This window comes from Candida tropicalis (assembly GCF_000006335.3).
Source record: "Candida tropicalis MYA-3404 genomic scaffold supercont3.4, whole genome shotgun sequence".
In the NCBI taxonomy this organism is placed as follows: Eukaryota; Fungi; Ascomycota; class Pichiomycetes; order Serinales; family Debaryomycetaceae; genus Candida; species Candida tropicalis.
In genome coordinates this window covers 684,278-710,934 of record NW_003020056.1, presented here as the reverse complement: position 1 = coordinate 710,934, position 26,657 = coordinate 684,278, and the positions used below count along the sequence as shown (strand labels likewise).

Sequence of the window (26,657 nt, the reverse complement as noted above, 5' to 3'; positions counted from 1 at the left end):
ATTATAATGGATATTTCTATTAAGAACAACTACCCAGATTCCATTTCATGGAAAAGTCCTTTAAAAAATGGCATATCTAATGTATGTGAACTCATGATTGGAATATTGAACAAGACAGAATCAAGCACTGAAGGACCTAATTTTTCAAAAAATTTACCATCGGAAGCAGGTCTAGTTTCATAAGTTGTTCTATCTTTATAAAAAAATGTACCTGTGTTCTTGTATCCAGGTAATTGGAAGAAATATTCTGGGTTTTGCATTAAAACAGTATCTGCGTCAACCAATATGAATTCATTAAATGAATTAAATATAGTTGCTAAAAACTTGTTGGAAAATTTATGGAACTTCTTCTTGAAATTGGCATGAATGGCATTGTATGTATTGACAAACCATACTTCTTGTTGTGGTAAACCGTTGGTTAAGTAATCCTCTGGGAAAAGTCTTGAAACCAATTCAAAAGATTTTGGAACAGTAACCATTACTTCTCTTGCAGCGGTAACAATTTTGTCTTTTGTTTCTTTGGCTAAATTATCATAATAAACAATTTGAATAGGTAATTTGTTATTTAATGCTCGTAATAAATGAATTAATTTCACAGTATCTTCAACATGACCATCACATATGGATAACACAATACCTTTACCATTTGATTTGTGGTATAATTTGTTCAAAAAAAATGATGATACTGTATCCTTTGGTGGTCCTGATTTTTGACTTCCATCTTTAATATATTTATCCATTTCTGGTGGAGTACTTTGTACATGACCAGTCCATCTTTCATATACTGGATATTCAAATGATAACCATGGATAAACTCTATGTTCCAAAACAGATGCATCCAATTCATGAAAATTAACCAACCCTTCTTGTTTACTGGTGATAAATTTAGGTGTGGATGGTTTTTTCAGAGCTCTTCTTAAACCATCAACCAATCTGAACTGATCATATACGAACCCATTAGTTTGTTTAATTTGAGTTTTGTTATCACTTGTGATAAAACATTTGTTAAAAATTCTTAACGTAGTAACTGAATCAACAATTGTTTGTTCATAATTCATGGTTCTTTGCCAAAATTCTTCATATTTCAATTTAACAAAATCTTGAAACTCATTTAATCCTTCAACTTCTTCATATTTCTTCTTGTGTTCTTTGGCAAACTGTTTCTTAAATTCATCCAAATGCCATTTCTTATAATCATTAAATTTGAATTCGTTCTTATTTTCCAACTTCATTTCTTCATTAGGATTGAAAATCCAATTATTATCTTTAATAAATAAATTCTTGAAAAATAAAGTACACCTTTGATTGAAATCCAAATTTCCAAAAATTGAATCTATTTCATGATTCTTAAAAATAGAATCATATACCGAAGCAACACCTTCTATTGATCTAACATCTTTTTTTTCCTTTTGAATCTGTTTTTGTAAGATCTTGATCGTTAAATCATCAGTATATGGTCTACCCAGTTCCAACGACTCTTCTAGCACTTTATCATTATCATCTTCAGTTTGTTTACTGTAATATTCTGAATCCAATTCATTATAAATAGAATGGGACAGATCTCCTGTTAATTCGTCAGGATTATTAGACCAATATGATTTGAGGAGCCATATATTTATTCCAATCAACCATAATATACAAGCAGCGTATATTATAGTTTTTTGTCTAGATCTTATCATGGTAATTTTCTCAATCATCTGGCAAATGGGCGCAATAATATTCAGGAACACAGGGGTATGGGTAAAAATAGGAAATCTAAAAAAATAATAGGGACAAGATCTGAAATCTTATGACAAGGGAAGGGGAAAAAAAATAAAAGACTAGGTAACGAAAGGTAAAGTTCGAAATAAATGCAAATCAATAAAAAAGAAAACTGAACACGTTTAAGCGAATGTATGTGTGGTGAAGTAGGTGAGAAAGTGATGGGATAGTAATGCTAATAAATGAAACACCGAGTAGGCTTTGTTTGGTTAGAATGAATTTAAAACTGGGTAATATAAATACCTAAAAACTTTGCCTTTTAATTTTAAATTAAGAGAAAAAAGCCGTAGTTAATAAATAAATATAAAGAAAGAAGAAATGATAATAAAACCAAGGAAAATTTTCTTTTTTATTTATTTCGTAAGATTGTCAAGTGGTATCGTTGAAATCAAGAGAAGAAGAATAAGAATAGGAAGAAGCAAAAGAAGAAGACAAACCATAAATCACACAAATAGAATGCAGGTGTAATGGATTGTATAAACCTTATTAATGTAGAAAAATTATTGTTTTTATTGCAAAGGGCAAGTAACACTTTTCATTTGTCTAAACACAAAACGAACAACTTTTTGCCAACTTATTCGGGAGTTACAAAAATAGACCGCAACCACACCGACACACACACACACACAGTGTCAACAATAAACAAACAATCATCAGCTCTTCTCATATGCAGTATCACCATGTGTTTCGACCCGTGCTTATGCATGCTTATGGACAATAATGTAGGTTTGCGCAGCATCGCTATAATCTGACGAATCGTTTGTTCAGCTAAGAGAAATAATAATAACACCTTCTATTAAGAGATGGTGCATAAGGAGGAAAGCACGAGGGAGGGAGGAGCGATAACGAAAACAATTAAATAATAGAAAACTCTTCATTTCTTTTTTATGTTCTTGTTCACGGTTATTCGTATCCACTAAATATAGAAATTTGCGTATAAACAAATAATGAGAAATTAAATGGAGAATATGGATATTAATAGAGCGCCATATGGAATTGGCAATTACGGGAACAATAACTAACAAATAAAAATAATGATCAATTGTGGTGTGTGTTTCTATTGAGTTTAGTCAAAGTTCATGAGGTTGTGGTGGAGGTAAACAGATTATCCACATTTTATTCATAAGTCTGTGAAACAACAATAATAATAATAATAATAAGGAGAGAGATGGGGTTCATCAAGGGTAGATCATGAATTTAATAAAGTATTATATTTCATTCATTAGCGATTTTCAGTTCCAAATTGTGACATATATACACACACACAATTGAAAGAGGGATTCTCACACACTTGAACAGCCATGATCCCTCATTCAATATAAGATCAAGGAGATGAATAGGGTGTATTTACCAATATGACTAAAAGCAGCCCTTTGGGGGTTTATACAATTCAGTTAATGTTTTAGGGAATATTTGGTAAAAAGTTCATCAACATTATAAAGGTTGGGACATTTTTCTTCTTCAAACAAAGAGCCATTCTTATCTCAATTCATTGGAAGTTTAAAAGGGTAGATTATGTAATCGACAAAGTATAAATTGTGAAAAACTTTTTAAACAAAGAAAACAATACACCTTCAATATGATGATCTAATTTTTATCTTTTTTTTTTTTTTTGTTTTTCCAAAAAGGATGAAAAGAATTCTTTTATTAAACATACTTGATATAAACAAGTATATTCCAGATGTCATTAATAAGTTAATAAACCCTTCACAGATGATCAGCGAGTCTTATGATATAAACACAATTATACATCCAGAAGTGTCTTAAATTGACTGGTGGAAATCCGAATTGAAAGGTTATGATAGTCAAAAAGCAAGGCGGGCAAAATCAAATGAAAAATTTATACAAAAGTAGATCCCCCCTCCTCCTAATTGCTGTCACATTGCATTTTTTTTTTTAATTTAGATAGCGTAGTGAACCACCCCGTTCTTAGTTTCCAGGGCAACTTAAGAACACTAGTCTTAGACACAACTGCAGTTGATCCTTTGCATTAGTCAATTATTAGGAAGTGCATTGCTTTCTCTCTCTCTCTCTCTCTCCGGTTTTGAGTTTAGTTAATACAAGTAAATCTTGTCGATTACCTATTATAGTTTAGCCTTGTGTATGAAACAAGTGTGAAATAAGCCTTGGGCTCAATTTTTTTGTCTTTGGTTCAGTTGGGAGCCACGTGCAACCCTAAGTGAACACAAAAATGAAACCACACTCGTGTGTATTGATACGTGCACGACGATGCAGGTATCATTGTCTTTGTGTAATTGCTTAGATAAGATAAAATTCTTTTTGAAAAAAAAAGTTAGAAAAACTTCGATGATATGTATGGGCGATAAAACTAAGTAAATTAAATCGTACTCTTATGGCTGATACTAATTATAATTACCTTTGAACAATATACCTTAATTGAAGTGAGAATGGCAAGTATAACGGTTGAATGAATTTCGTTAATGGTTTTTTAGTACTCTTTGTATATAACCATTTATAGTAATAACAGAAAGCGGTTTAATTGAAAACTCATCTCATTTGTGGCTACAATAGTGTCTTTCTTTTCTGATTCCTTCGGTTTAATGTTCTCTTGTGGTTAATAAAGAATCAACCAGTAGTAATATCAAACAACTAGAGCATCGTAAGTGAAAGTAAGTGTTGAAGATATATTTTACCTAGGGATCTTAGTTATGCATACTCCTACAAATTAAACACGGTTGCCACTAATGTGAAAACTAATTGAGCCACAGACCCTATCAATTTGAATACAGGTTTAGCCACTGTCTCAAATGTTAACCTTATTCTCATTGATCGTACCAAATATTGTTTCTTGTCATTGACAAACCAGGCTGGTTTTTTTCTTTTTTGGTGAAATTACTCATAATATTCAAGACTGTGTGATAATAAAAATCTTGGTATTTAGGTTTAAATTGTCTTTAATCGATGTCAAGTAGCATCAGGAGCCGGACCTGGACCTGATAGGAAAGTTTATTCAACTACTCTTTTGAAGACTGGCTTCCTGAAATCCATAGTATTTATTTAAGTATACCAAATCTGGTAAATACAGTCGGTGATAAATAATTCCAACGGTATAATTTTTACAAATGATCATGACTTGATTGGATATTAAATACGTTTGTATTCTATATGTCAAAATCATCATATTCATTGCAACCATTGTTTCTGGTTTTCGGTGCCGAAGTTGGAACCTCGCTCCCGCGCATTTACAATTTCTCCGCACTTACCAAAAAAAAAAAAAAAGAGAGATCAAGTTTCCTCCACTGAATTTCATCACCAACAATCAGGAACCAAAGCCACGGGAATGAAAAATGGCAAAACTCCGTTGACAAATTCCCCATTTAGATGACATTCAATTGAGATTGTCAAAGTATAAATAGACCTTTTAATTCGTCGTTTCATTATCTGTTTGTCTCATCATATCCGCCAACAATCATCATGTCTACATTCTCAAAAACAAATTTCAAATCGTTGAACTACAATTCGTTCAGACCACATTATCCTCCATCATTTTATCAGATCTTGTCCAAGTATATTCAAGAACCAATTCCTGTTTCTAACACTATTGATTTAGGTTGTGGTACAGGTGTTGCATCTTATCCATTATTGAACATTTCCCATAATGTAATTGGATTGGACTTATCCCCAAACATGGTTGACACTGCTAATTCTTTGATTTCCAAAAACTTGGAACAATTGGGCATTAATGATACTTCAAGGATTAAATTTATCCGTGGTGCTGTTGAAGATTTTGTTAAACAGAGTAATGATATTGGAAAGTATGATTTAATCACTGCTGCTCAATGTATTCATTGGTTTCAAGATTATAAACTGTTTTTTCAAAAATGTCATGAATTATTAAAACCTGGTGGTGTTTTGGCTTATTTTTTCTATATTGATCCGGTTATCGTTGATTTCACAGGTCCTTCTAAAGGTGACAAACAAGAAGTGATCAAAAAAGCATACGAAGTTTATCACAAGTATGTTTATAATGATAACAAGTACATGGGTCCATGTTGGGAACAACCTGGTCGTGATATTTTGAAGCATTTCTGTGTTACTGTTAATAATGAAATTCCTCATGAATTGTATACAGATATAACTATCAACACTTTCAAGCCTAGTATCGAACAACCATTTGCTGATGATGCTACTGATTTGGACTTGAAAAAAGTTGACTTGCCTCTTGGTGGTTATATTGACTACATCTCAACGTATAGTGGTTATCATAATTACAAGGAAAAGAGTAACAACCATGATTTGTTACATAATGAATTCTTAAATGAATTGTTAGAGGTTACAGGTTGGGACTTGAATGAAACCAGAATTGACTTGGTTTGGAATACTGGTTACACTTTTATTAGAAATAAGTAGGAGTATTGTTTTTAGTATTTACATTTGAATTATACAAGTAAGTTTGGTATTGTAATGAATCACATTCTATTTCTATGGTAAACCCATAGTAAAACTGTTGTACCAACATTTAACATCTTTATTTGGCTCATCACTTACCATTGATTTGTTGTTGTAAAAAATGCCCACATTCTTTAGTTCGGTCAATTTACCTAAATTTGTGTTAACCATAGAAGTTAACTCTTCATTTTCAATAATTATAAGTGTAATCAAACCGGTGGGGAATTGCAAATTATCCAAGTTTTCCACATCACTACCAGCTATTTTAAAATAAACTAAATTTGGGGGTAATTTGAAATTAGTTAAACTTAAAAAGTTGGGAAAATATAATTCTAATCTATTTAACTTTAGTGGGATTTTCCAATTATTAATTTGAAATGCACCTTGTAATTTCAAAGTTGATAGATTATCAGGGAACTTTATTTTATCCAAATTAAAATCGCATCCTAATGGGTCATCATTAACATACTTGAATTCTCTTAAACTGGGAAGATTTGAACCATCGTGAAATAATTCGTCTGGAAATTTACTATTGTCCATTGATAATTTCTTTAGTTTTGGAAATCTTAATAAAGCTGAATAATCATTCAAGTAACAACAATAACCAAATTTCAAACAAGTTATTTTAGATTCATTTAATCCAAACTCTTCTAAGGATTTAGCTTCTGCTGATATGATTTTTAAAACTTCTAAATTCTTCATTTCTCGAATCAATAAAAGATAATTCTTTAATGAATTACTAACATTAGCTTTGAAATATTTCAAATTCTCTGGAGTTTTATAATTCCTAAGTAGTCCTCCTTCGTGTAATTCTTCAACCTGTAACATTTCTAGAGTGTCGGGTAGGGTTTTAAATTCTGTGACAAACATTATTTCAACTATTAGTTCTTTCAAGTTTTCAAAATGAGTATAAAATCGTTCGGTGACAATTCCTCTATAATAAAGTTCAAGATGATTTAATCCCGTAGGTAAATTAAGAAGAATCCCCTTTGCCCTATCTGAGGATTTGAAATCAATATTGACCATAAGTGATCCAACAGAACTATAAGACCACACTCCCAGAAGCAGCAGGTAAAAATCAACCGTATCTGAATCATCAGAAATATTCAACCATTTGATTCTTTTCATTAATGGACTATAATATTCTACCCACTCTCTAACATCTTCTCTACTGGGATTTACATAATAAACTCCACTTTCATCTTTTTTAAGAACTTTTTTTGGTATTTTTTTCTTCTTTGTCTTTGGTTCCTCTTTTAACTTGAGATACAATGATGCAATTTCATAACTTAAAAGAACATTTACTTCTTTAATATGGAAATCATATTTAATTGCAAATTCTTGTAATTCCTCAACCAGAAGCATGGGACAATTAAGAAATTTAATTTCAAATCGTTTAGCATTAAGTGGTTCAGAAAGATTCCAAAATGATTTGACTAAAGTGACTTTTTCTTTAAGATAAGGAATAATAAATTTAACTAATGGATAACAATCTAAAAAAAATCCTAAATGATCTTTTCTAATATATGTTAAAATTAATTCTATGATACCATCGGGTAGTCTAATAAAATTAAGAAAAAATAAATCAAATTGGGATAATAAACAATTTCTATCACTTGAATTAGATAGACGTCTTTTCATTTTCTTTATGTTAATGTAGTCTTGATGAAGTTAATGGTTATACTTCCTTGGGGTATGGCATGGGGATTTGTTTATTTTTTTTTTTTTTTTTTTTCTTCCATAAGTATCGCGTTTCGTTCCTTACTGGAGTTACTATAGGATGGATTCAATTTGTCGAATATTATCTTAAACAATTACTGACACTCGAATCAGACTGTGAGTTCAACAATAAATGAAAAAAACTTCTTTGAGTACTAATGCTGTAATACTCCTCTATTAGTATAGTTTATACCGAGACAGGGTTTTCCTTATCATTTTTTGAGCTTTTTTCGCAGTAATTTTTGATTAATATTTAATGTTTGTTGACCCTTTTGGAAAAAGATATGTTTTTACATAGACAATCTGTACAATTTGATGTTTATATACCACATATACAACTCTATTAAAGTGAATATGTTGCTAATTGTTATGTTTTATTTTGACCTAGTTTGATAACACGCTAAAAGTTTGAAATTATTATGTGAGTGTTAAAAAATCGGTATTGGCACGAAAAGCAGCAAATTATTATGATGAACAGATATCAACCTACAAGTAATATGATTTAGAAAGCAATAAATGTAAACATTTATTTTCAAAAACTAAAAATAATATAAAGAAGATAATAATAGAAATAGAAAGTAAGCAACGATTTATTCAAATAATATAATTCAAGGAAATACAAAAACAATTATCTTCATTTATATGATATCAAAGTAGTAGCATTTACATAACAGTACAGTTGGAAGCCATGTAACCTCTACCATTCAAGACACGAATAACAGCATTGTCTTTAGAAGCAGTGGAAGTGGATTGAGTTTTAGCGTTAGCGTTGTTGTTAGTTTGTTGAGCAGCCATTGTTAATTGTTTGTTTGTTTTGTTTGATGATTAGAATGCAGAAATACCAGACATTGGAAGGAAAATATACCTCCTTATATAGTTTTCTGATATTTTGATAGACCGTTGAGGTTTATATTACATGCATAGAAACATAGCTTATTAGTTGAGAACTGATTTTTTTTGAGTGAGTTTTCAACATGAATTGGAAATTTCCTATTTCGTCGATAGCAATGAAGATGAGAATAAAACAACGAGAAGTTTAAATTATAGACTTTATTCTAGAAAAGTTTATTGATAATGTTAATTTCCCAATCTGTAATTTACAATGGTTTGATCGTTCACACTAAAAGTGATGAAATGAGCTTATGACTAACTTAGTCAAAGCACTTGGTATCCACTCTGTCAGTGTTTCACATTTGACAGAGATTATTCATGGGCTTATACTTATTCATATACATTAACAAATTCTCACACTATAAACTAAATAAAATCAAACATAATAATCTACATAACCCCGTGTAGTCTTTATTATTTTACTATATCTACACAGGTTGGACTTGAACATTAGGAACACCAACTGTTTTAAGCAAAGCTTTAGTTTTCTTTTCAACAGCATTAGAACTTCCATTATAACGAACAGCAACATCTTTAAATTGAGTTAATTTAGGCAAGTTCGTATTAGCCATAGATTCCAATTCATCATTCAACGTTAAAATAAATACAATTAATCCAGTTGGAAATTGAACATTATCAAGATTTGTAAGTTTAGTACAACCAATTTGAAAATAAACCAAATTTGGAGGTAATTTACAATTTTTAATATCAACAAAATTACAATTGAATAATTGTAATTTACGTAATTTTTGTGGAGCTTCCCATTTATCAATTACAAATTCACCTTGTAAATCTAATCTAGTTAAATTCTTTGGGAATTTGAATTCATTCAAATTGTTTCTCCAGAAAGTATGCCAACTAGTTGTAAATCTGAATATTCTTAAACTTGGAAGTGATGATTCATCTTTTAATAATTCTTCTGGGAATCTACCATCAGTAATTCGTAATTTTCTTAATTTAGTGAATTTTAAAATATTTGAATAATCCATAACAGATCCACATTTGACAAAACTCAATTTGGTAATTTTGGATTCAGATAATTTAAGATCATCAACTTTGGTAAAGTGTCCACCAACAAGTTTTAAAACTTCTAAATTTTTCATTGCATTAATTAATTTTAAATAATTCTTCTTTGCACGTTCAACACCTGATTTGAAAACTTTCAAGTTTTTAGGAACAACTACTTTTTTAAGATCTTCATCATCAACCAAATTATCAAGTATTAACATTTCAAGTGAATTTGGTAAATATTCAATTTGAGAAGTGAGCATATTTTCAACTTGTAATTCTTTTAAATTGGTGAATCTTGTATAGAAATGTCCTGGTATGACTCTTGGATCAGTGAATCTAAAACATGTCAAAGTTGGTGGAATCAAAGTGGAAATCCTAGCAGTTTTTTCCAAAGCATCACCATCATTAAATTTAAGAACAACAGTACCTAATTTCACAAGACCTTTAAACATAGCAAGTGTGAAATAAGTATCAGTTGAATCGAATTCAGTAACAATATGTAATAAATCAATTCTGCAAAATAATGGCAAATAACGAACACCCCATGCCATAATATCTTCCATTCCAAAGCCATCTTCAGTTTTTTTAATTCCTGGTAATCCAGATGTCTTAGCAAGATTTGTTTTCTTATATGCATTCAATTTACGTTCACTGATTAAAGTTTGCATTTCAATAGTTAATGGAACAGAAACATTTTTTAATTTCAAATTATATTCTGTAGCAATTGACATCAATTGGTCTGCTGGAATAACAGGTGCATCAATAAATGGTTTAACAAATCTTCTTGATTCAATAGGAATGAATTCAGGATAATGAATTTCACACATAACAACATGTTCAGTGATATAAGGTAAAATATATGGAATCAATGCTTTACAATTGACAAAATAACCTAAGAAATCTTTAGGTATACATGAAAGAACTTCTTTAATGACATTTGGTGGTGATCGAACCAAGTCAACGATGAGCTTATCAAATGGAGAAACGAAAACAGTTTTCTTTGGTGTCTGTTTGGCGGATTTTTTAGATGTTTTCTTGGTTTTATTTTTACCAGTTCAATTATTCTTTTTAGCCATTGTGTCTTTTAAAAATGGTCGTTGAATTAAAGATGTAATTGCTGACTATATCTTTAAAAATAAAAAAATAAAATAGTTTCATGATTTTTTTTTATTTTTATTTTTCAAAACAAGACGCGTGTGGGTGTGGTAGGGGTATGTACAGGATATTGATACACACACTACTTTTCTAGGGCTCAACACGCGTTAGAATGAAAATTATAGTAGCTGGTCAGAAACAAGTGTGTTAATAACTGATAAGATATTCAAGTGAAGTACTGTTGGAATTATAAGTAGTTTGTGCACCTGTAATATACAAAAGAGGAAAATAGCAAACAAAGACAAGTTGCAAAATGTTTTAATTATGAAGCACACCTACTTGTGAATTGTAAATTAATATAAGATTAGTATCCTGATTATTCATTCGTTGATTAAAAATTATCAAACTTCATAGAAAGCAACTTACTTTCATCCTTCTTTTCTTTGTAATATGCTACAGTTATCCATTTGTACATCTCTACAGCTTGAAATAACTTTCCCATCCATCAGAACACTCAGTTTGATAGTTTGGTCATGGATTATCCACGGGTATTCTTCACCTCCAGGAGGTTCATCCACCTTCCTTTTCTATTACATGGAAGTGTGTCCCTGGACAAATATCCATTAACCAAAGTAGTTAACAACACTGAATACAACTATCAATTTGTGCTCAACCATTATTAGTCTCGGAAATATTACCCGGAATTAGCCCGGACATATTCCTTCGAGGTCAGGACACACAAAATTGTAAGCATCTCATCATCATCATCACTATTTAAACAGACAAATATTCCCGCTCTGCTCAAAAAAAAAAAAAAAGAAAAAATGCTTTTCTATCTTCAATCGCCATTTGTAGCAAAATCGCGATACCAAAAGGTAAAGTTGTGTATAAATCTTTAAGGTTTCCGCCTTTAGAGTTTTAATTTCCTACTAGCTGCTATTTGATTAATTCTAGCATCATTTTTCATTATAGATTCATTTAATACACATCTCATTTATTGTTATACAAACCATCTGTGTAAGGTTAAGGGTACCCATAAAGGGACTTAACCTAGATTGAAACCGTGTATTGGCTTGATAAGTATATAAACAATAAAGAAAGAGTGGTGTTTAACAGTGCGAATTATGTAGGAGCGCTAGCGAGTGCTAGTGAGTGAGCTCTGAAAACGGTATACGCACATCCTACCTTACAATCTGTAGAACATCCCCCATCGCTTAGTATTAATTGAAAGATAAAGAAAATAAGGTCAACTAATATTAAATTATAAAGAACTATACAAATATAATAATAATAAAAAGAACTATCCTAATGTCATTATTATTCTCTATAAACAAGTTCGTTGAATGTCTTGTGGTTTGGTACCTTGTTGTTCAATACCAAGTATTGAGATATTATCCGTTGATACCCTAGCTAAACAATTTTCATTCCCATTATCCAATTTTCGTTGAATTCTATTTACTGTAATGTCACTACCATTTTGATACGTCTTTAATAATGGAACTCTTTGTTCATAGCCAAATCCTGCAGATTCTTGTGTCATCAAACTGCCCAATTCATCATCATCAGCAGCATTACCAATCACTGAATCATCCTCCATCACTTCATCATCATCATCCACAATGGCTTCTTCATCGTAAAGACTAGGTTCTTCATTATTAGTCAATGCTCTTTCAATATTACTCTCGTCTAATAATACTACCGAATTGGAATCATTCTCATCGTGTTCTTTTCTTGCATCACTGACTGAAGAATCACTTGACAAACTAGTGGAATCAGGTGCAGTAGATGAAGGCGGCGTAGAAGGTCCATTGATGTTAATATTATAGTTATTTGTTGTTGAAGATAAAGTCGAGGCAATACTTCCTTCATCCGAAGAAGATGATGAAGTTGGTGGGTCTCTAGATGACGATGCTGCACTTGGCAATGTCAGTTTAGAACCAGTGGCAAATGAATGTGATAAACTATGTTTAACACTTTTTCTTCTTTGACCTTGTCCGCTAATAGCACTTGAATTTTCATCACTAACAATTTCATCGATATTTAAAGAATTCAACAGATCAGTTACTGGGGATACTTCCAGCTGTGGTTCATATGCTGGCGCAGGTTCTCCTGGTAAAACTGCAGGAACACCATCGATGGAAATAGATGGCATTCTACTTAATGGATCCTCACCAACTGACATAGATCTAGTCATAATTGCTTCTTCAAATGATGGTAAATCATCGCCACTATTGTTATCATTGAAATCAACCAATGGTTTAATCGTCACACCATTGTTGTTGTAATTTGGTGTTCTGAAAATTGGTCCATCATTAGCACCTGGTGCGGGTGGACTCGATGTAGTAGACAAAGGATCAATATCAAACATACCAACAATGTCGTAATACTTAGGTAATTGAATGGATTGATCACCACATTTAGAACTCAACAATACCAATGGAGTATCCACAACAACTTCATAATGATGCATTTTATAATCATCTTTAGGATCCGGTTTAGAAATTCTAAAACAAACTTGCAAACGATGATTGATTTGAATGTGACGATAATTTGAATCAGGAAACAAAGCTCTAGCAATCAATGTGTAACCATTTTGCATGTTCTCTGGTGGGAAATTTTTTGTACTTAAATCATCGGTAGTATAACTTGATGAGTTTGGTTTAATATAATCATGAGGTCCAATTTCATCCAAATTAACCAAATTTGTTTCCAACGCACCGATAACAGGAGATGATGGGTTTGGTGGCACTGGACTACCACTATCACTAATAATGGAAGCTCTTCTTGAAGTATGGGGCAGTTCAAATGATCCAGAATCATCATCAATGGCCGATGTCATCATAATCTTATCAGACCTTGTAGTCAAAAATGGTAAGGCAATATTAATATCCAATGGCGATGCAATTAATGATTTGTTTGTTGTAGTATCCTTGGCTTTACGTTTGTGTTGTTTGTTATTAATATCATCTTCAATCTCATAACATGAATACAATAAATTATTATCAGGGCATTTAATAATCTCTTCTTTGTATGCATCCGGATGTCCAGATGTATTCTGTTTATATTTGGTCTTCAATTCACATAAAGATACAATACGTTCCCTGACTTTATTTTCCTTGGCAATTGGATGTAAACAGAATGGATCCTCACTATCGAAATCATATTCTTTGGATAAATCTTTGGATACATAAGTTATTCTTTCCAAAATATTAAATTTAATTCTCTTGATAATGACATCTTTAACCAAAGGAGCCAATTTAACATTGATAACATGTTCACTGCCCAAGGCAATATATTTTCTTGGGAAAGTAATAATATAATGAACAGCATCATTCCATACTCTATTAACATAGATGGGTTTATCGGCAATTGAATTGGCTATATTTGGAGGAGTTCTAACCATAGGTAGATTATACGAGGCACTAACTTTTAATTTTCTATTCAATTTATCACTCAACTTGTTTAAATTGACCAGCAATGTATGTTGTAATGTACCATTGATTGAAACAATTGTTGGAGGAATATGTTCTGGTAATAATATGGGTAATAAAAATACGTAAAGTCCTGCTTTATAAATGTCATTTGCTCCTAATCCAGATGAATTATTTGAATTGTTAGTGGAGCTGGTTCTAATACTATCAGAATCTTCATCACCAAAAGAAGTTGTGGATGCGTTTTTCAAATCATCAATACCGACTAGTCTATATTCTCTTGTACGTTTAACCAAATCTTCTGGGGAAAAATTCTTCAGTTTAACATCATTTGAATTGTTGTTATTGATATAGTAGTCAGCATTGGCTAAAGTGGTTTGCCACTCCATATTTCCAATAACAAATTTCTCCTTAACATGAGACCTGTTGTATGAATCACCACTTGGCCATAAGATGTTTGTCACTGATTGAAATTTAAATTTTAAGTCCTTAACCACTAATGAATCTTTAGTTAATTCAACTATAACGGCAAATGTATGAGGTATTGGATTAGCTGGATCAATTTTAGAACACAAATAGTTTGGAGAATGGAAAGATTTCATTTTATTCAATAAATCATTACCTTGTTCGGCAATTAATGGATCATCTTGACTTGACCCAGTAGTTGGAGAAAGCACTGGAGAATTTGGAACAGAATTACCACTGAAGTAATTATTATCATCTTGTTCAACAAGGGTGCCACCATTATCAACATCCTCATAAGTGAAACTTGCCGAAGTGGCCGGGGGTAAATATATACAATCATTAGAATTTGAAACATAAATTTTGCATGTTTTGGAGACAGAACCTTGAGTGATTGTTTTCAAAGCTATTGGATTTTGTAGACCCAAATCTTGCAACATGTGTAGTAATTTTTTCAGGATGATTTGTGCAGTTTCTTGTTTAACCAAATCTTTTGTTTTGCTTCTAAAGAAATTTGCTGGAGATAAAGTGGGTCCATGTACAAATGATTTTGATCTTGGACGTGATCTTGAATCTGAATAAGAAGAACCACTGCCTCTTCTATTATGGATCGCGGATGGTGATGATGATGATGTGCTGTTACTAAGGTGATTGCTATTATTACAATTTGGGTTCAGATTAGATCTTAATCTTGATGGCTGATTTGAATTAATGATTGTATTTGCATCAAATCTCACACTTCCATTATCTATACTTTTACTTCTAATAGCACCATCGTTGGTAATGTCTTGTTGAAAAAGCAGTTGATGATGATGATGATGGTTGTTATTGTTATTATTATTGTTATTATTGTTGGTGTTGTGGGAAGTTGTTGCTGCTATTTCTAAAATCGAAGCCTCGTTCAGATGCCTATGTGGAGATACTTTACTTTTCAATTTGTCAAAACTAAAATGTCGATTTGGCATGATTGTGGATGATAGTTGTTGTTGTTGTTTTTAAAGATTAGTTAGCTATTTGAAATCAACACAAATGAAAGACTATATTGGTTGTAAAAGTGTTGTAAAAGTGTTGTAAAAGTGTTGTAAAAGTGTTCTAAGTGTTGTAAAAGTGTTGTCAAAATAATTTAAAGATTCTCTCTCTCTGTCTTTTTTTTTTATTTATTTATCTGTGTTGTCTGTTGTCTGTTGTCTGCTGTAAATTGTGTGAGTAGTAGTAAATTTTTTTTTCTTTTTCTTTTTCTTTTTCTAAGATTATGTGAGGTAATACTAATAAATTATAATAATAGTTTCTTTTTTAGTTGTGTCCTGTACCGGGATACTCTAAAACTTTTCTGGCGTGGTATGGTACTAACACTGGCGGTGGAATTAGATATCTATATCACAATTTATAAGACACGGGATAAAGGGGGAAGAAAATGGTGTATTGTATGTGACGAATAATATGACAATGACAATGACAATGAAATGGGAACTCCAACCTTTTTTATTTTAGTGTGATTGTATTGGTAGTTGATGAAATTTCTTATTAGAATTTATTTTTGGGCTTTGTCTTTTTTTCTTAGTGGAGACAATGAAAGAAATGATAAACTTATTACGATACAATTCACTTGCCCTTTTTTAATAAGTTAATTTAGATAATGTCGGTTGTTATTTATAAACTCGTTTAAGTTCAATTTAAGCTTCACTTTATATGCTGGTTGTTGTTGTTGTTGTTATTATTAACACCGTGATCAACCTGTGCTGTAATGTAGGTTGAAAAAAATAAAATTATTCAGGTCTGTTTGTGTGTGTGTGTGTGACACAATAAAAAAAAGAAAAGAAATAATGCAACTCAACCACGTGATATACTTTGGAATAAAAGGAATTACGATAAGTGATTCTACAAGCCCACTTTAAACACACAAAAGAATAGGTGATTTTCCGATGGTTATATACTGTGATTGATTCATAAAAAGAAAGAAACAGGGAGTCGGTTACTTATTTATTGATATACATGTGGGTTATTAAGGTTATTAATTTCTTGACCAATAAATCAGATTATCAAATTCTCTTTTATACAGTATTCATCATGTTTTAATCAATTATACGTATTTAATAGCTGTAAGAAATAAAAAATAAAAAAAATTTAATAACACCATCCCTTGATTCTCGAGATAAAACACCAAGAAGATTTTACAAGGATAATATGGAATTCAAGTAATCAAACTAGGACCGTATTCGAATACTTTTTCCAGTAATATTAAAGTTATAACCTTAATTATATACATATGAGCTATCTCCAGTATTCGGAATTCCATTTTTAATTTGTTACCAAATGACCCACTTGCTGTATCATTTATGTATAGACTAAGAATATTAATGTAGAAATACCACAACTGGTCAACCAAAGATATTTAGTCTACCATTTCTGCTTACTTCTTTTTAACTCTGTATCTCTGTTTTTCCCCCACATTAATTTGACTAAACATTTCAATTTGATACTGTGTTACTGATGTAAGTACAACCTCGACAGTTTTTAAAAATTTCTTGGGATTCACCTTGCAGTCTTTGCTCCTATTTTAATTGAATAACTTGTATAGCGGAGAGAGGGGGCAAGGGGATTGCAAAAAAAAGCAATGATTGGATCGTATGTTATTCGCTCCTAATCATCTTACAGAATGATATTCAAAGTAATGAAAAAAAAAAAGATAAAAGGGATAAGTGTCAGTTATTTCCTTACCCCCACATGAGAAATCATCGTCGTTCCTTTTTCTTTATGGTTGTTTTTTCTTTTTTAAGTTGATGTATTTCCGATACAACATCGACGTGCTTATGGACGTAAACTATCGATGGGTATTGAAGTGGTAAATATCGAGAACCAATCAATCATATGATGATGATGATTATGAGGAGGAGTAAGTGGTTTTACAAAGTCAAGTGAAATTTTTGCTTTGTTAATTATTGGAACCAAGAAATTTTCTATTATTATTACGATTGCAAAATCAATGACCAATCTCTCCACCACTACTACCACCACCACCACGACCATTGCCACCACGACCATTGATGCCACGAAATTCATCCACAACAACAACAGCAACAACAATTGAACACCACTGAAAGTTAATCAATAAATGTCCAGCCGTGTAATTATCAACTTCTTTTGTGTATATGTCTCGACTGTTCATCATCATCATCAACAACATCCCCACCTCCTCCTCCCCCCCACTTTATGCGTTTATTATATCTATACAGGAGATTGTCTTATCTTCTCGATTCCCCCACCCATCTAATTCTTCTTAAACAGGTGAAAGTTAATCCTATCATAGATTGGTATGTTACATAGAGAAACAACTGTACTCTGGTACAATCACCACAATTGATAGAAATCACTATACTGTATAAGTTAACCACACGGCTTGTTGTTTCCTTACCACGATCAATGGACCCAATTTTGGGCCGCCGCGACACCCAAAACTGAGTGGAATTTTTGTTTCACCAACAGCAAACAATTTTCAACACAAGAGAGCAAAAAAATCATTTTATTCATTCAACAACAAGCCAGCGAAATTTTTTTCCTTTTAATGATTTCTCTCCAACAACCATAAGCAAATTATCACCATAGAGAACATTATGTCAGATATATTAGAACAATCATTAGATGATATAATTGGACAAAAGAAGTCTAATTCATCTTCATCTTCAAATAGAAGATTTCAATCACGTAATAATAGAAGAGGTTCATCTCGTTCATCACGTCATCATCATCCATATAGATCATCCCGTCGTGATCAAGATGATGAAGATTTATTTTCATCAAGATCATCATCAAGATCATCATCAAGTGGAATTCCTGAAAAAGTTAGATTATTAGCTAATAATAGACCAACATTAAGAATTAAAAATATTCATCCTGATTTAAATGGAGAAGATTTATCAAAATTATTTTCAAATGTTGATGATGTTGATTTTGTTAAATTTGATGATGATAATGATACTATAGCATATATTTGTTTTCAAAGAAATTGTGATATAAATAATAAAAATTCAATTGAAAAATTTAATGGTAAAAAAGCTATGGGAAATATATTAGTTGTTGAAAATACAGTTAGTTTATTTGATAGAATTAATCCAAGAAGTAGAGGTCCAAGAGATAGAAGAAGAGATTTATCACCATCAAGAAGAAGAGAAGGTCCAAGAGATGGTGGTGATAGAAGAAGAGGTGGTGGCGATAGAAGAGGTGGTAGACATAGTGGAAGAACTAGACCTGCAAAGAAAACTGCTGAAGATTTAGATAAAGAATTGAATGAATATATGGGTAAAACTTCAGATAGTTTAGATGCTGAATTGGATGATTATATGAAAAAAGGTAACCAAGAAGAACAACCTGAGCCTGCTGCTAATACTGCTACTACTACAACAACAACTGAAGGTGATGTAATGAATGTTGATTAATCATTATCAAAACACTATATATCTAAATGAAAAACAAAAAACAAAAAACAAAAAAACACTTGTAATTGAAATATTTTGTAATATATAAATGTATGTTTAACACATTAATTAACCCATACCTTGAGTTAATTCAACCATTGAAACATAAATATCTTTGGTTTTCTTTCTAAAAGTTTTACCATAATACAAGAATGGGAAAACCAAAGCAATAGTAAAGAAATCAATAACACTTAAAGCAATATAAGTATTTTGAGTACCTGAACTATCTAACCAATAAGAACAAGTAAAAGTGAAAATACAAGCCAAAGTATTATTAATAATACTAACCCCAACCATACCTTGAATAACAATATCAGGATAAGCATCCATTAAATAACTCATTGAAGTATCACCAATTGAACCCCAACCAAATCCAATAAATCCTAATCCAACATAAATAACTTGCCATGGCCATTCTCTTGCCGCTCCAACACCAAACATAATTAAACCAACTGGTGAAATAATTAAAGTAATAATTAATAAATATAATCTATATTCAGCTTCCATAATACCATTATTTCTTTTAGCTAACCAAACAACATGATAATCAGAAAATAATCCCGATACAATACATCCAATAACTGCACCAATTAAAGTTGCAACATTCATAATTGCCACTCCTGCATTGGAATAATTCCATGGTGGTTCATAAAAATAAGTATCTTGAGTAGTTAAAAAGAAGGTCATATAAGTATCTTGTAAACCCCATAATAAACCAGAAAACCAAACTCCTGGAAGTGTGAAAACTTTAAAATAAAGTAAAAATCTTTTAAAATATTGTTTGAATCCATAACCTTCCAAATATGAAGCTGGTGTAATTAAGGCAATACGTTGAATATATGATTTTTTACTTTCACAATTTGTTTCTGGATCAATATTCATATTCATATTCATGTTCATAATTTGTTGTTGATGATTGGATGGGTCAATTTCTCTTGATATTTCAACTTCTAGTTCTTTTTCATTATCTTTTTTATCATCATTATCTTGTTTAATATCAGGATCAACATTACTACCATTAGTAATAGTAGTAGTGGAGGTGGTTTCTTTTTGTTTTGATTCATATACTTTTGTATATAAATTTCTTTCAAAAACAGTTTCTTCACAAGCAAAAAAAGTAACTATTAAACAACCACCAGTTATGATGGCACCCCACCAACCTACCCATCTAAAACTTTGATAATAAGATTCATATTGAGCAATCAAAGGACCTAAAAATGAACCAATCGAAGTAGCACTAATATATAATGTTAAAACAGCTCCTAAATTATGACTGAAAAATAAATCAGTTAAACTTTGTTGTACTTGAGCTTCAGCACAAGCTTCACTAATTCCAACAAATGCTTGAGACCAAATAGTATCTGAAGTTTTTTTACTCACGGCAAACCAAATACAACCCAAAGTACCACTTAATAAACAAATTAAATAAGTTATTCTTCTACCATATAAAGAACTTGCAGGAGCAAATACAATACATGACCAACCAATAAAAATAAATAATACACCAGCACCTGAATTCATTGAATCATAACTAATTCCATAAATTTCATTTAATGAATCTTGTGAAGCACCAGCATCATTTGAAATAGCAGCAGTTAAAGCAGTTATAAAAGATAATAAAATTAATTGCCAAATTTTTCTCTTTGTACTCCAATTTAATGGATCATTTGGAGAATCAGTAGGTTGAGGAATTAAAACTAATCCTGTTTTAGGATCTCTTTTCAATGATTTAGATGATGAAATAGATGATGATTCTGAATCAATTAATCTACCAGTAAGAATATTTGTTGTACCTGGGATGAAATTTTCATCATAATATTCAATTGGTACACTTGATGATAATGGGGAAGACATTCTTTGGGGGGGGGAAAAGAAATTGTAAAGTTGTTTTTTTAATAAGTTAATAAGTTAATAAGTATAAATAAAGTGAATCAACAGAATATAATTGATAATGTGGTTCTTTTTCTTTCTATCTCTTCTTGATATTATCGTTATCAATAATACAATAATATTATTATTATTTGATAATGATTTCTAGTATAAGTATATAAGTTATGTCAGCAAAAGTAGCAAGTCATCGTGTGACTTTTGAAAAATTTATAATTGGATTTAATTTAAATAAAAAGTAATTGGACGTAATTTTGAACCACAGTTATTGATTGATGATGATGATAATAATGATATTGATTATAAAGACTTAGTGTTATTCACTTACTGCTTTATTGTAAATTTATACTTCTAATTAACGTTGTTTTAATATGAAGATCCCCTTATGTTTTGTAAAAAGAAGAAGAAAAAGAAGAAGAAGAGGATTCGGAAAGATTTAATATAAAAAAAATTTTTTTTCTATGTTTTTTAAAAATTTTTTTTTTTTAGTTTTTTTTGATTGGAGTTGAATTATGTGTAAAGTCAAGAGAAGGACAAGATAACTAAGAAATAGTAAATAACAAGAAGAGATACATTTATTTACTTACTTACTTACTTAGTTACATCTTTGAGTAATTTGTTTTCTCTCCAATCAAGACTGCCGCCTCTCTTACAGTCGATGAGGTTTATACCTTCTTATTCTTTGAAGCCGAATGAAGAAATAAAATGCCGCGTAAGAAAAAAGAAATTTTTTTTGGTTTGATTTGATTGCGAAATTTCATTTGTTCGTTGTGGACAAAGTAAAAATTTCTTAGGCGGTTACAAAAAATAACCCCCCCTGACAATCAAACTCATGAACCAACCTGTAGGAGGGCAATGAACAAGACGGTTACAACTTGGTGATTATGTGAATATGGTCTAGTGTGTTTTTGATTTTACTTAAACTGTCTATTGATCTACTCAAACCCAGTAGTATTCCCATCATCAGTAGTATTAGCACTATTTTGATGACTTTGAATCTTTTGCTTCTTCCATTCCAACAATGGAGCCAATTCTTCAATTTTACCTGATTTATGTTGAATAAATGAATGTTCTAACAACTCATCGGTACTTGCTCTATACCTCACATCAACACATAAACAAATAGACAAGAATTTCTTAATTGAATTAGATAATAACTCTGGCTTCTTTAATTTAGGTGTACCATTAGTGGCAATTAAATATAATGCTTTAAGAGGTTCTTCATTCAAATATGGTGGTTCTCCTTCAATCATTTCAATCGTCATGATACCTAATGACCAAACATCAACTTTTTCATCATATTCTTTTTGTTTAACAACTTCAGGTGCCATCCAATATGGTGTACCAACCATAGTGGCACGTTTATTTCTTTGATCTGTCAATTTAGCACAGAACCCAAAATCCGTAATCTTAACATTACCATGTGCATCCAATAAAACATTATCGGATTTAATATCACGATGAATAATATGCTTCTTATGTAAATGTTGTAATCCTTTTAATGTTTCAAAACAAATAGTTGCAATTTGTTTCTCACTTAATTTAAATTCATTATTTTCAATAATTTCTGTTAATGAACCACCTTCCATATATTCCATAATAACCCATAATTCTGTTTCTTTTCTTAAATAGGAATCCAAGAAATTAACAATATTCTTATGTTGACTATCCTTCATAACTAAAATTTCATTAATAATTAATTCCTTTCTTGGTTGAACATTTAAATCCATTTGTTTAATAGCAATTTTTCTATTATTACTATTAATCATTTCTGCCAAATAAACATTACCACTAGCACCTTGACCTGCTTTTTCAATGATTCTAAACAAAGGTTTTGGATCTTGACTATTGACAACTGTTTTCAACTTAGCAATGATTTGTAAATCATTTAATCTCTCACGTTCCTTCTTGAGTTGTTTAGCTGTCTTGGTAACGCCCTGGCCACTGACAGCTTCTGTAGTTTTATTAGTTGGTGATGGTGATTTCAGTTTACTAGATGATGATGAGGTGGCGGTGGTGGTGGTGGTAGTAGGAGAAGTTTCGTCCTTAGATTTGGATTTCAAATTAAGTGGTTTAATACCTTGTGATTCTGGATTCAATGGTTTAGTGGCTGCATGTGAAGTACCAACAGGTGTGGTTGGTTGTTTTTGAGCCAAATTTTGTTGACTCAGTTTCAGTTGTAAAGTAAAAGGTTTAATATACAGTTTTGGATCATTATTATAATTATTTTGTTTAGTAAAATTATTGGTACCTTGTTGGATTTTAAGATCAGGATGAATTTTGTTCTTATTTGGTGGACCTGTAGATGGTAATGAAGGTGGTGTTTGTTTAGGATGTTGTTGTGATTGCTGTTGTTGTGGTTGTTGTTGTTGTTTACTAGTTGTAGATGTTGGCGGTGGAATTTGATTAAATGGACGTGATTGATCTTGTGGTTGTGAAGTTGTAGATTTTCCAGCTGCATTTGGTGGAGGGGGTGCTCTTCTAACAGGAACAAGATCCGAAGATGATGGGTCCGATTTATTCATCAATGTAGTCAATGGAGAATTGTTTTTATTATTAGATGCAGAAACATTCTTATTAGATGACGAAGATGAAGAAAGGTTGGAAGAACTTTGTTGAGTTAAATGATATGGAGTTGGAGGTTTAGGAGCAGCTCGGCTTGGTTTAAATTGAGTTGATTTTGTTGGAGGTTTAGTCCATTCTTGCAAATTATTGTCCTGAATAGTCATTTTTTGAGTATTATTACTAATCATAGTAGTATTGTTAGTATTACCATTAATCATTGGGGAACCAATTGGAGTACCGGTAGCAGAACCATTAATATCTGAATAAAATTCCAATACTTCAATAACGGCAACAGGATCTTTTTTCCAATCTTCATTTGTAATTTTAGAATGTTGTAATAAAGATTTCCAAGTGTCAGGTAATCCAGTAAAACTACCACTTGTTGGATCAAAACCAACATGAACTTTATGGGTGAAATTGATTGGACCGGAAACACCAGCATTTCCTCCACTTAGTATACTATTTGAAATAGAATTACTTGAATTTGAGTTTGAAGATGTTGTAGAAGAAGAAGGTAAATTATTATTAGTTAAATGTTGAATTTGTAAATGACCAGTTGAAGAAGAAGACGAGGATGAACTGTTATTATCACCAATTTGAACTAAAGGACATTTAGTAGTAAAAGCATCAATCCAATCGGAATAATCATTCTTAGATTTAACTGAAATTAAAATTGGTTTATAGTTGTTATTTTTAGGAATAATTTCAAAAGAAAAAGATGATTTTGAATAACCTGAATTTGGTTTTAAATTAATATTATTGATTAGATATAAAGGAAATGACAAATCTGGTGAACTAGTATTGTTATTATCAGTAGTTGGTTCCTGTTTATAAAAATTCAAAGTTTTTTCATTAATAATCATAAATCTTTTATTCCATCTAAATGAGGTGAAAATCCCATCATCCTTGACATAAACCCAGCCGGATTGACGTTTATTTGAATTGATAGTTAAATGAATTGGTTTTGAGGACATATTCATCCCCATATTGTTGAGTTGACTATAAGGAGATGAAGACATTGAAGGATTAGACGTGTTGTTCTGGTTGTTATTATTATTCTTGCCAGTGGTATTAGTGCTACCACCATCAGACGGCGGAGGAGGAGGAGGAGGAGCACGTCTATGATTTTTCAAGTCTGATGTGTAGATGCTAGTCATTGTTTTGGCTTAGTTATTAAAAGGTTGGCTCAACTGTAGTCAAAGGAATAAAGGGGGGAGGGACTGAAGTTTCTTTAAATGATTTGTTGATTTGTTGATTTTTTTTTTTAATTAAATTTTTATTTTTTTGGTTTTTGTTTTTTGTTTTCGTTTTTCGTTTTTGTTGACGTTGATGACAAAGAAAGAAATTTTCCTTTTCCTTTTTGTTTTTTGCTTTTTGGTTAAATAAATTTGACGATGTGATGAGAATTTGCAGTTTGATCTTGACGAAGCTTTTTTTTTTTCTGGCAATGAACAGACGTGGTTCCTGACTAAACTGTTGATATTGATACTGATGATGATGATGATAATTGAATCAAGCTATTCAATCGAACAAATGAAGGTCAAAAATCAAATATAAAAAAAAAAAAAATTTTTTTTAACTCTTGTTTCCGTCGTTGTTGTTGTTTTGGGATTTCAATTAATTTGAAAGGAGAGAATGTTTCAAAGATTAAATTCTTTTTTTTTTTAGTACTGTCTGTGACACAATTATTTGATCATTGTATTGTGTCCTCTGACACGTGTTTGTGTACAACCTATTTTTGTCTGATCTACTAACAAACACTCTCTCAATTCTACATAACCATTTATAATCGTTGATTTGTTGTTGTTCATGAACAACAGCATCATCTGTTTATAGAACACGTCAATTGTTTTTTATGGTAATGAAAATGTAGCAAAATAGTCGTGTATTCTGGTATAATTGATTAATTATTGCTAAAATTCAAAAAAAAAAAACGCCCCCTATATTTCTTCTTAAAGTTAATTAATTATTCGATTACATAATCAACCCTGGATTGGATTCCTACATTTCGTTTTGATACAATTTTATTATCCGGAGTTCATGTTGTTCTTATTGATTAGAATGATGTTGATGTTGATGTTGATGATGGTTAATACTACAAGGTGTAAACCATCCAATCAAAAGACAATGCAACGAGTTAACAATAAATACATTCCCAATAAAGAAATTTTAATAAAGTTACATATACATATACAGTAACATCGTCTAATAATTTTTAAACAAACAATAATTCATTCTTTGCCTCAGCCTTCTATCTCCTACCTCTTCTTACTCCCGAAACCAACCACTATGTCCACCCTCCCCCCCTTTGGTCTTAACAACTTTCATAACCAATTTGATGATCATAAATACTGATTATCATCAACTTTACTAAGATTGTTAATCCACAATTCATGTTGATCACTTGAACATACACAAAATGAATATATATCTCAAAGACGCGTCTATGTTGTACACTATCAAACGTGTGTCTCAATTTTATATACTCATCTATGTAATAAGTCTTGTTACATTGTGTATTATTAATATGACTACCCTTTCAAGTACCATGTACAATACAATAATTATATTATATAAGACAAAAACCTTATATTATTATATTATCATAACTGTATTAAGAGGAACCTTCTATTATATTCTTTTTTTGTTCAACTGGGTGTGCCCTTCCCCCTATTTTTATTTTTAATTTTCTTTTTTTCCTCGGTGCTACCAAGATGTCCACACGTGTTAGTAGTCACATGATCCAACGACATTTGACTGTTACGACATGCGACATTGGATCAATCATACAATTTCAGGTTTGTTAATACTTGCTATGGCTATGTCATTATTATTGCTATTGTCAAGGCGACTTTAATTAATATCACAAGAGATAATTAGACCAAATTTCATTATTCGTTGACCCACACCCCACCCCAGTGGGTACTCACGTGCTATAAACATTCTGTCAATA

The 26,657-nt window shown here is 31.2% G+C and overlaps 8 protein-coding genes across 8 annotated transcripts; 2 read left to right on the top strand and 6 right to left on the bottom strand. All coding sequences in view use genetic code 12, as the record gives it.

Moving 5' to 3' along the window:
* Positions 1-29: 29 nt before the first annotated feature.
* Positions 30-1,697, bottom strand: CTRG_03324 (alpha-mannosyltransferase; the record flags this gene model as incomplete). Its single annotated transcript, XM_002548981.1, has 1 exon — positions 30-1,697. The coding sequence occupies one exon, from the start codon at positions 1,695-1,697 to the stop codon at positions 30-32; it is 1,668 nt and encodes a 555-aa protein (XP_002549027.1).
* Positions 1,698-5,196: 3,499 nt separating this feature from the next.
* Positions 5,197-6,132, top strand: CTRG_03323 (uncharacterized protein; the record flags this gene model as incomplete). The annotated part of the gene is made up of 1 exon (XM_002548980.1): positions 5,197-6,132. One exon carries the CDS (start codon positions 5,197-5,199, stop codon positions 6,130-6,132), a length of 936 nt encoding a protein of 311 aa, XP_002549026.1.
* A 72-nt stretch (positions 6,133-6,204) lies between these two features.
* CTRG_03322 (uncharacterized protein) lies at positions 6,205-7,812 on the bottom strand (the record flags this gene model as incomplete). The annotated part of the gene is made up of 1 exon (XM_002548979.1): positions 6,205-7,812. The coding sequence occupies one exon, from the start codon at positions 7,810-7,812 to the stop codon at positions 6,205-6,207; it is 1,608 nt and encodes a 535-aa protein (XP_002549025.1).
* Positions 7,813-9,209: 1,397 nt separating this feature from the next.
* On the bottom strand, positions 9,210-10,619 carry CTRG_03321 (uncharacterized protein; the record flags this gene model as incomplete). The annotated part of the gene is made up of 1 exon (XM_002548978.1): positions 9,210-10,619. The coding sequence occupies one exon, from the start codon at positions 10,617-10,619 to the stop codon at positions 9,210-9,212; it is 1,410 nt and encodes a 469-aa protein (XP_002549024.1).
* Positions 10,620-12,211: 1,592 nt separating this feature from the next.
* On the bottom strand, positions 12,212-15,745 carry ECM21 (Ecm21p; the record flags this gene model as incomplete). Its single annotated transcript, XM_002548977.1, has 1 exon — positions 12,212-15,745. The coding sequence occupies one exon, from the start codon at positions 15,743-15,745 to the stop codon at positions 12,212-12,214; it is 3,534 nt and encodes a 1,177-aa protein (XP_002549023.1).
* Positions 15,746-18,391: 2,646 nt separating this feature from the next.
* Positions 18,392-19,213, top strand: CTRG_03319 (uncharacterized protein; the record flags this gene model as incomplete). Its single annotated transcript, XM_002548976.1, has 1 exon — positions 18,392-19,213. One exon carries the CDS (start codon positions 18,392-18,394, stop codon positions 19,211-19,213), a length of 822 nt encoding a protein of 273 aa, XP_002549022.1.
* A 108-nt stretch (positions 19,214-19,321) lies between these two features.
* Positions 19,322-21,106, bottom strand: CTRG_03318 (uncharacterized protein; the record flags this gene model as incomplete). The annotated part of the gene is made up of 1 exon (XM_002548975.1): positions 19,322-21,106. One exon carries the CDS (start codon positions 21,104-21,106, stop codon positions 19,322-19,324), a length of 1,785 nt encoding a protein of 594 aa, XP_002549021.1.
* Positions 21,107-22,074: 968 nt separating this feature from the next.
* Positions 22,075-24,861, bottom strand: CLA4 (serine/threonine protein kinase; the record flags this gene model as incomplete). The annotated part of the gene is made up of 1 exon (XM_002548974.1): positions 22,075-24,861. The coding sequence occupies one exon, from the start codon at positions 24,859-24,861 to the stop codon at positions 22,075-22,077; it is 2,787 nt and encodes a 928-aa protein (XP_002549020.1).
* Positions 24,862-26,657: the final 1,796 nt, after the last annotated feature.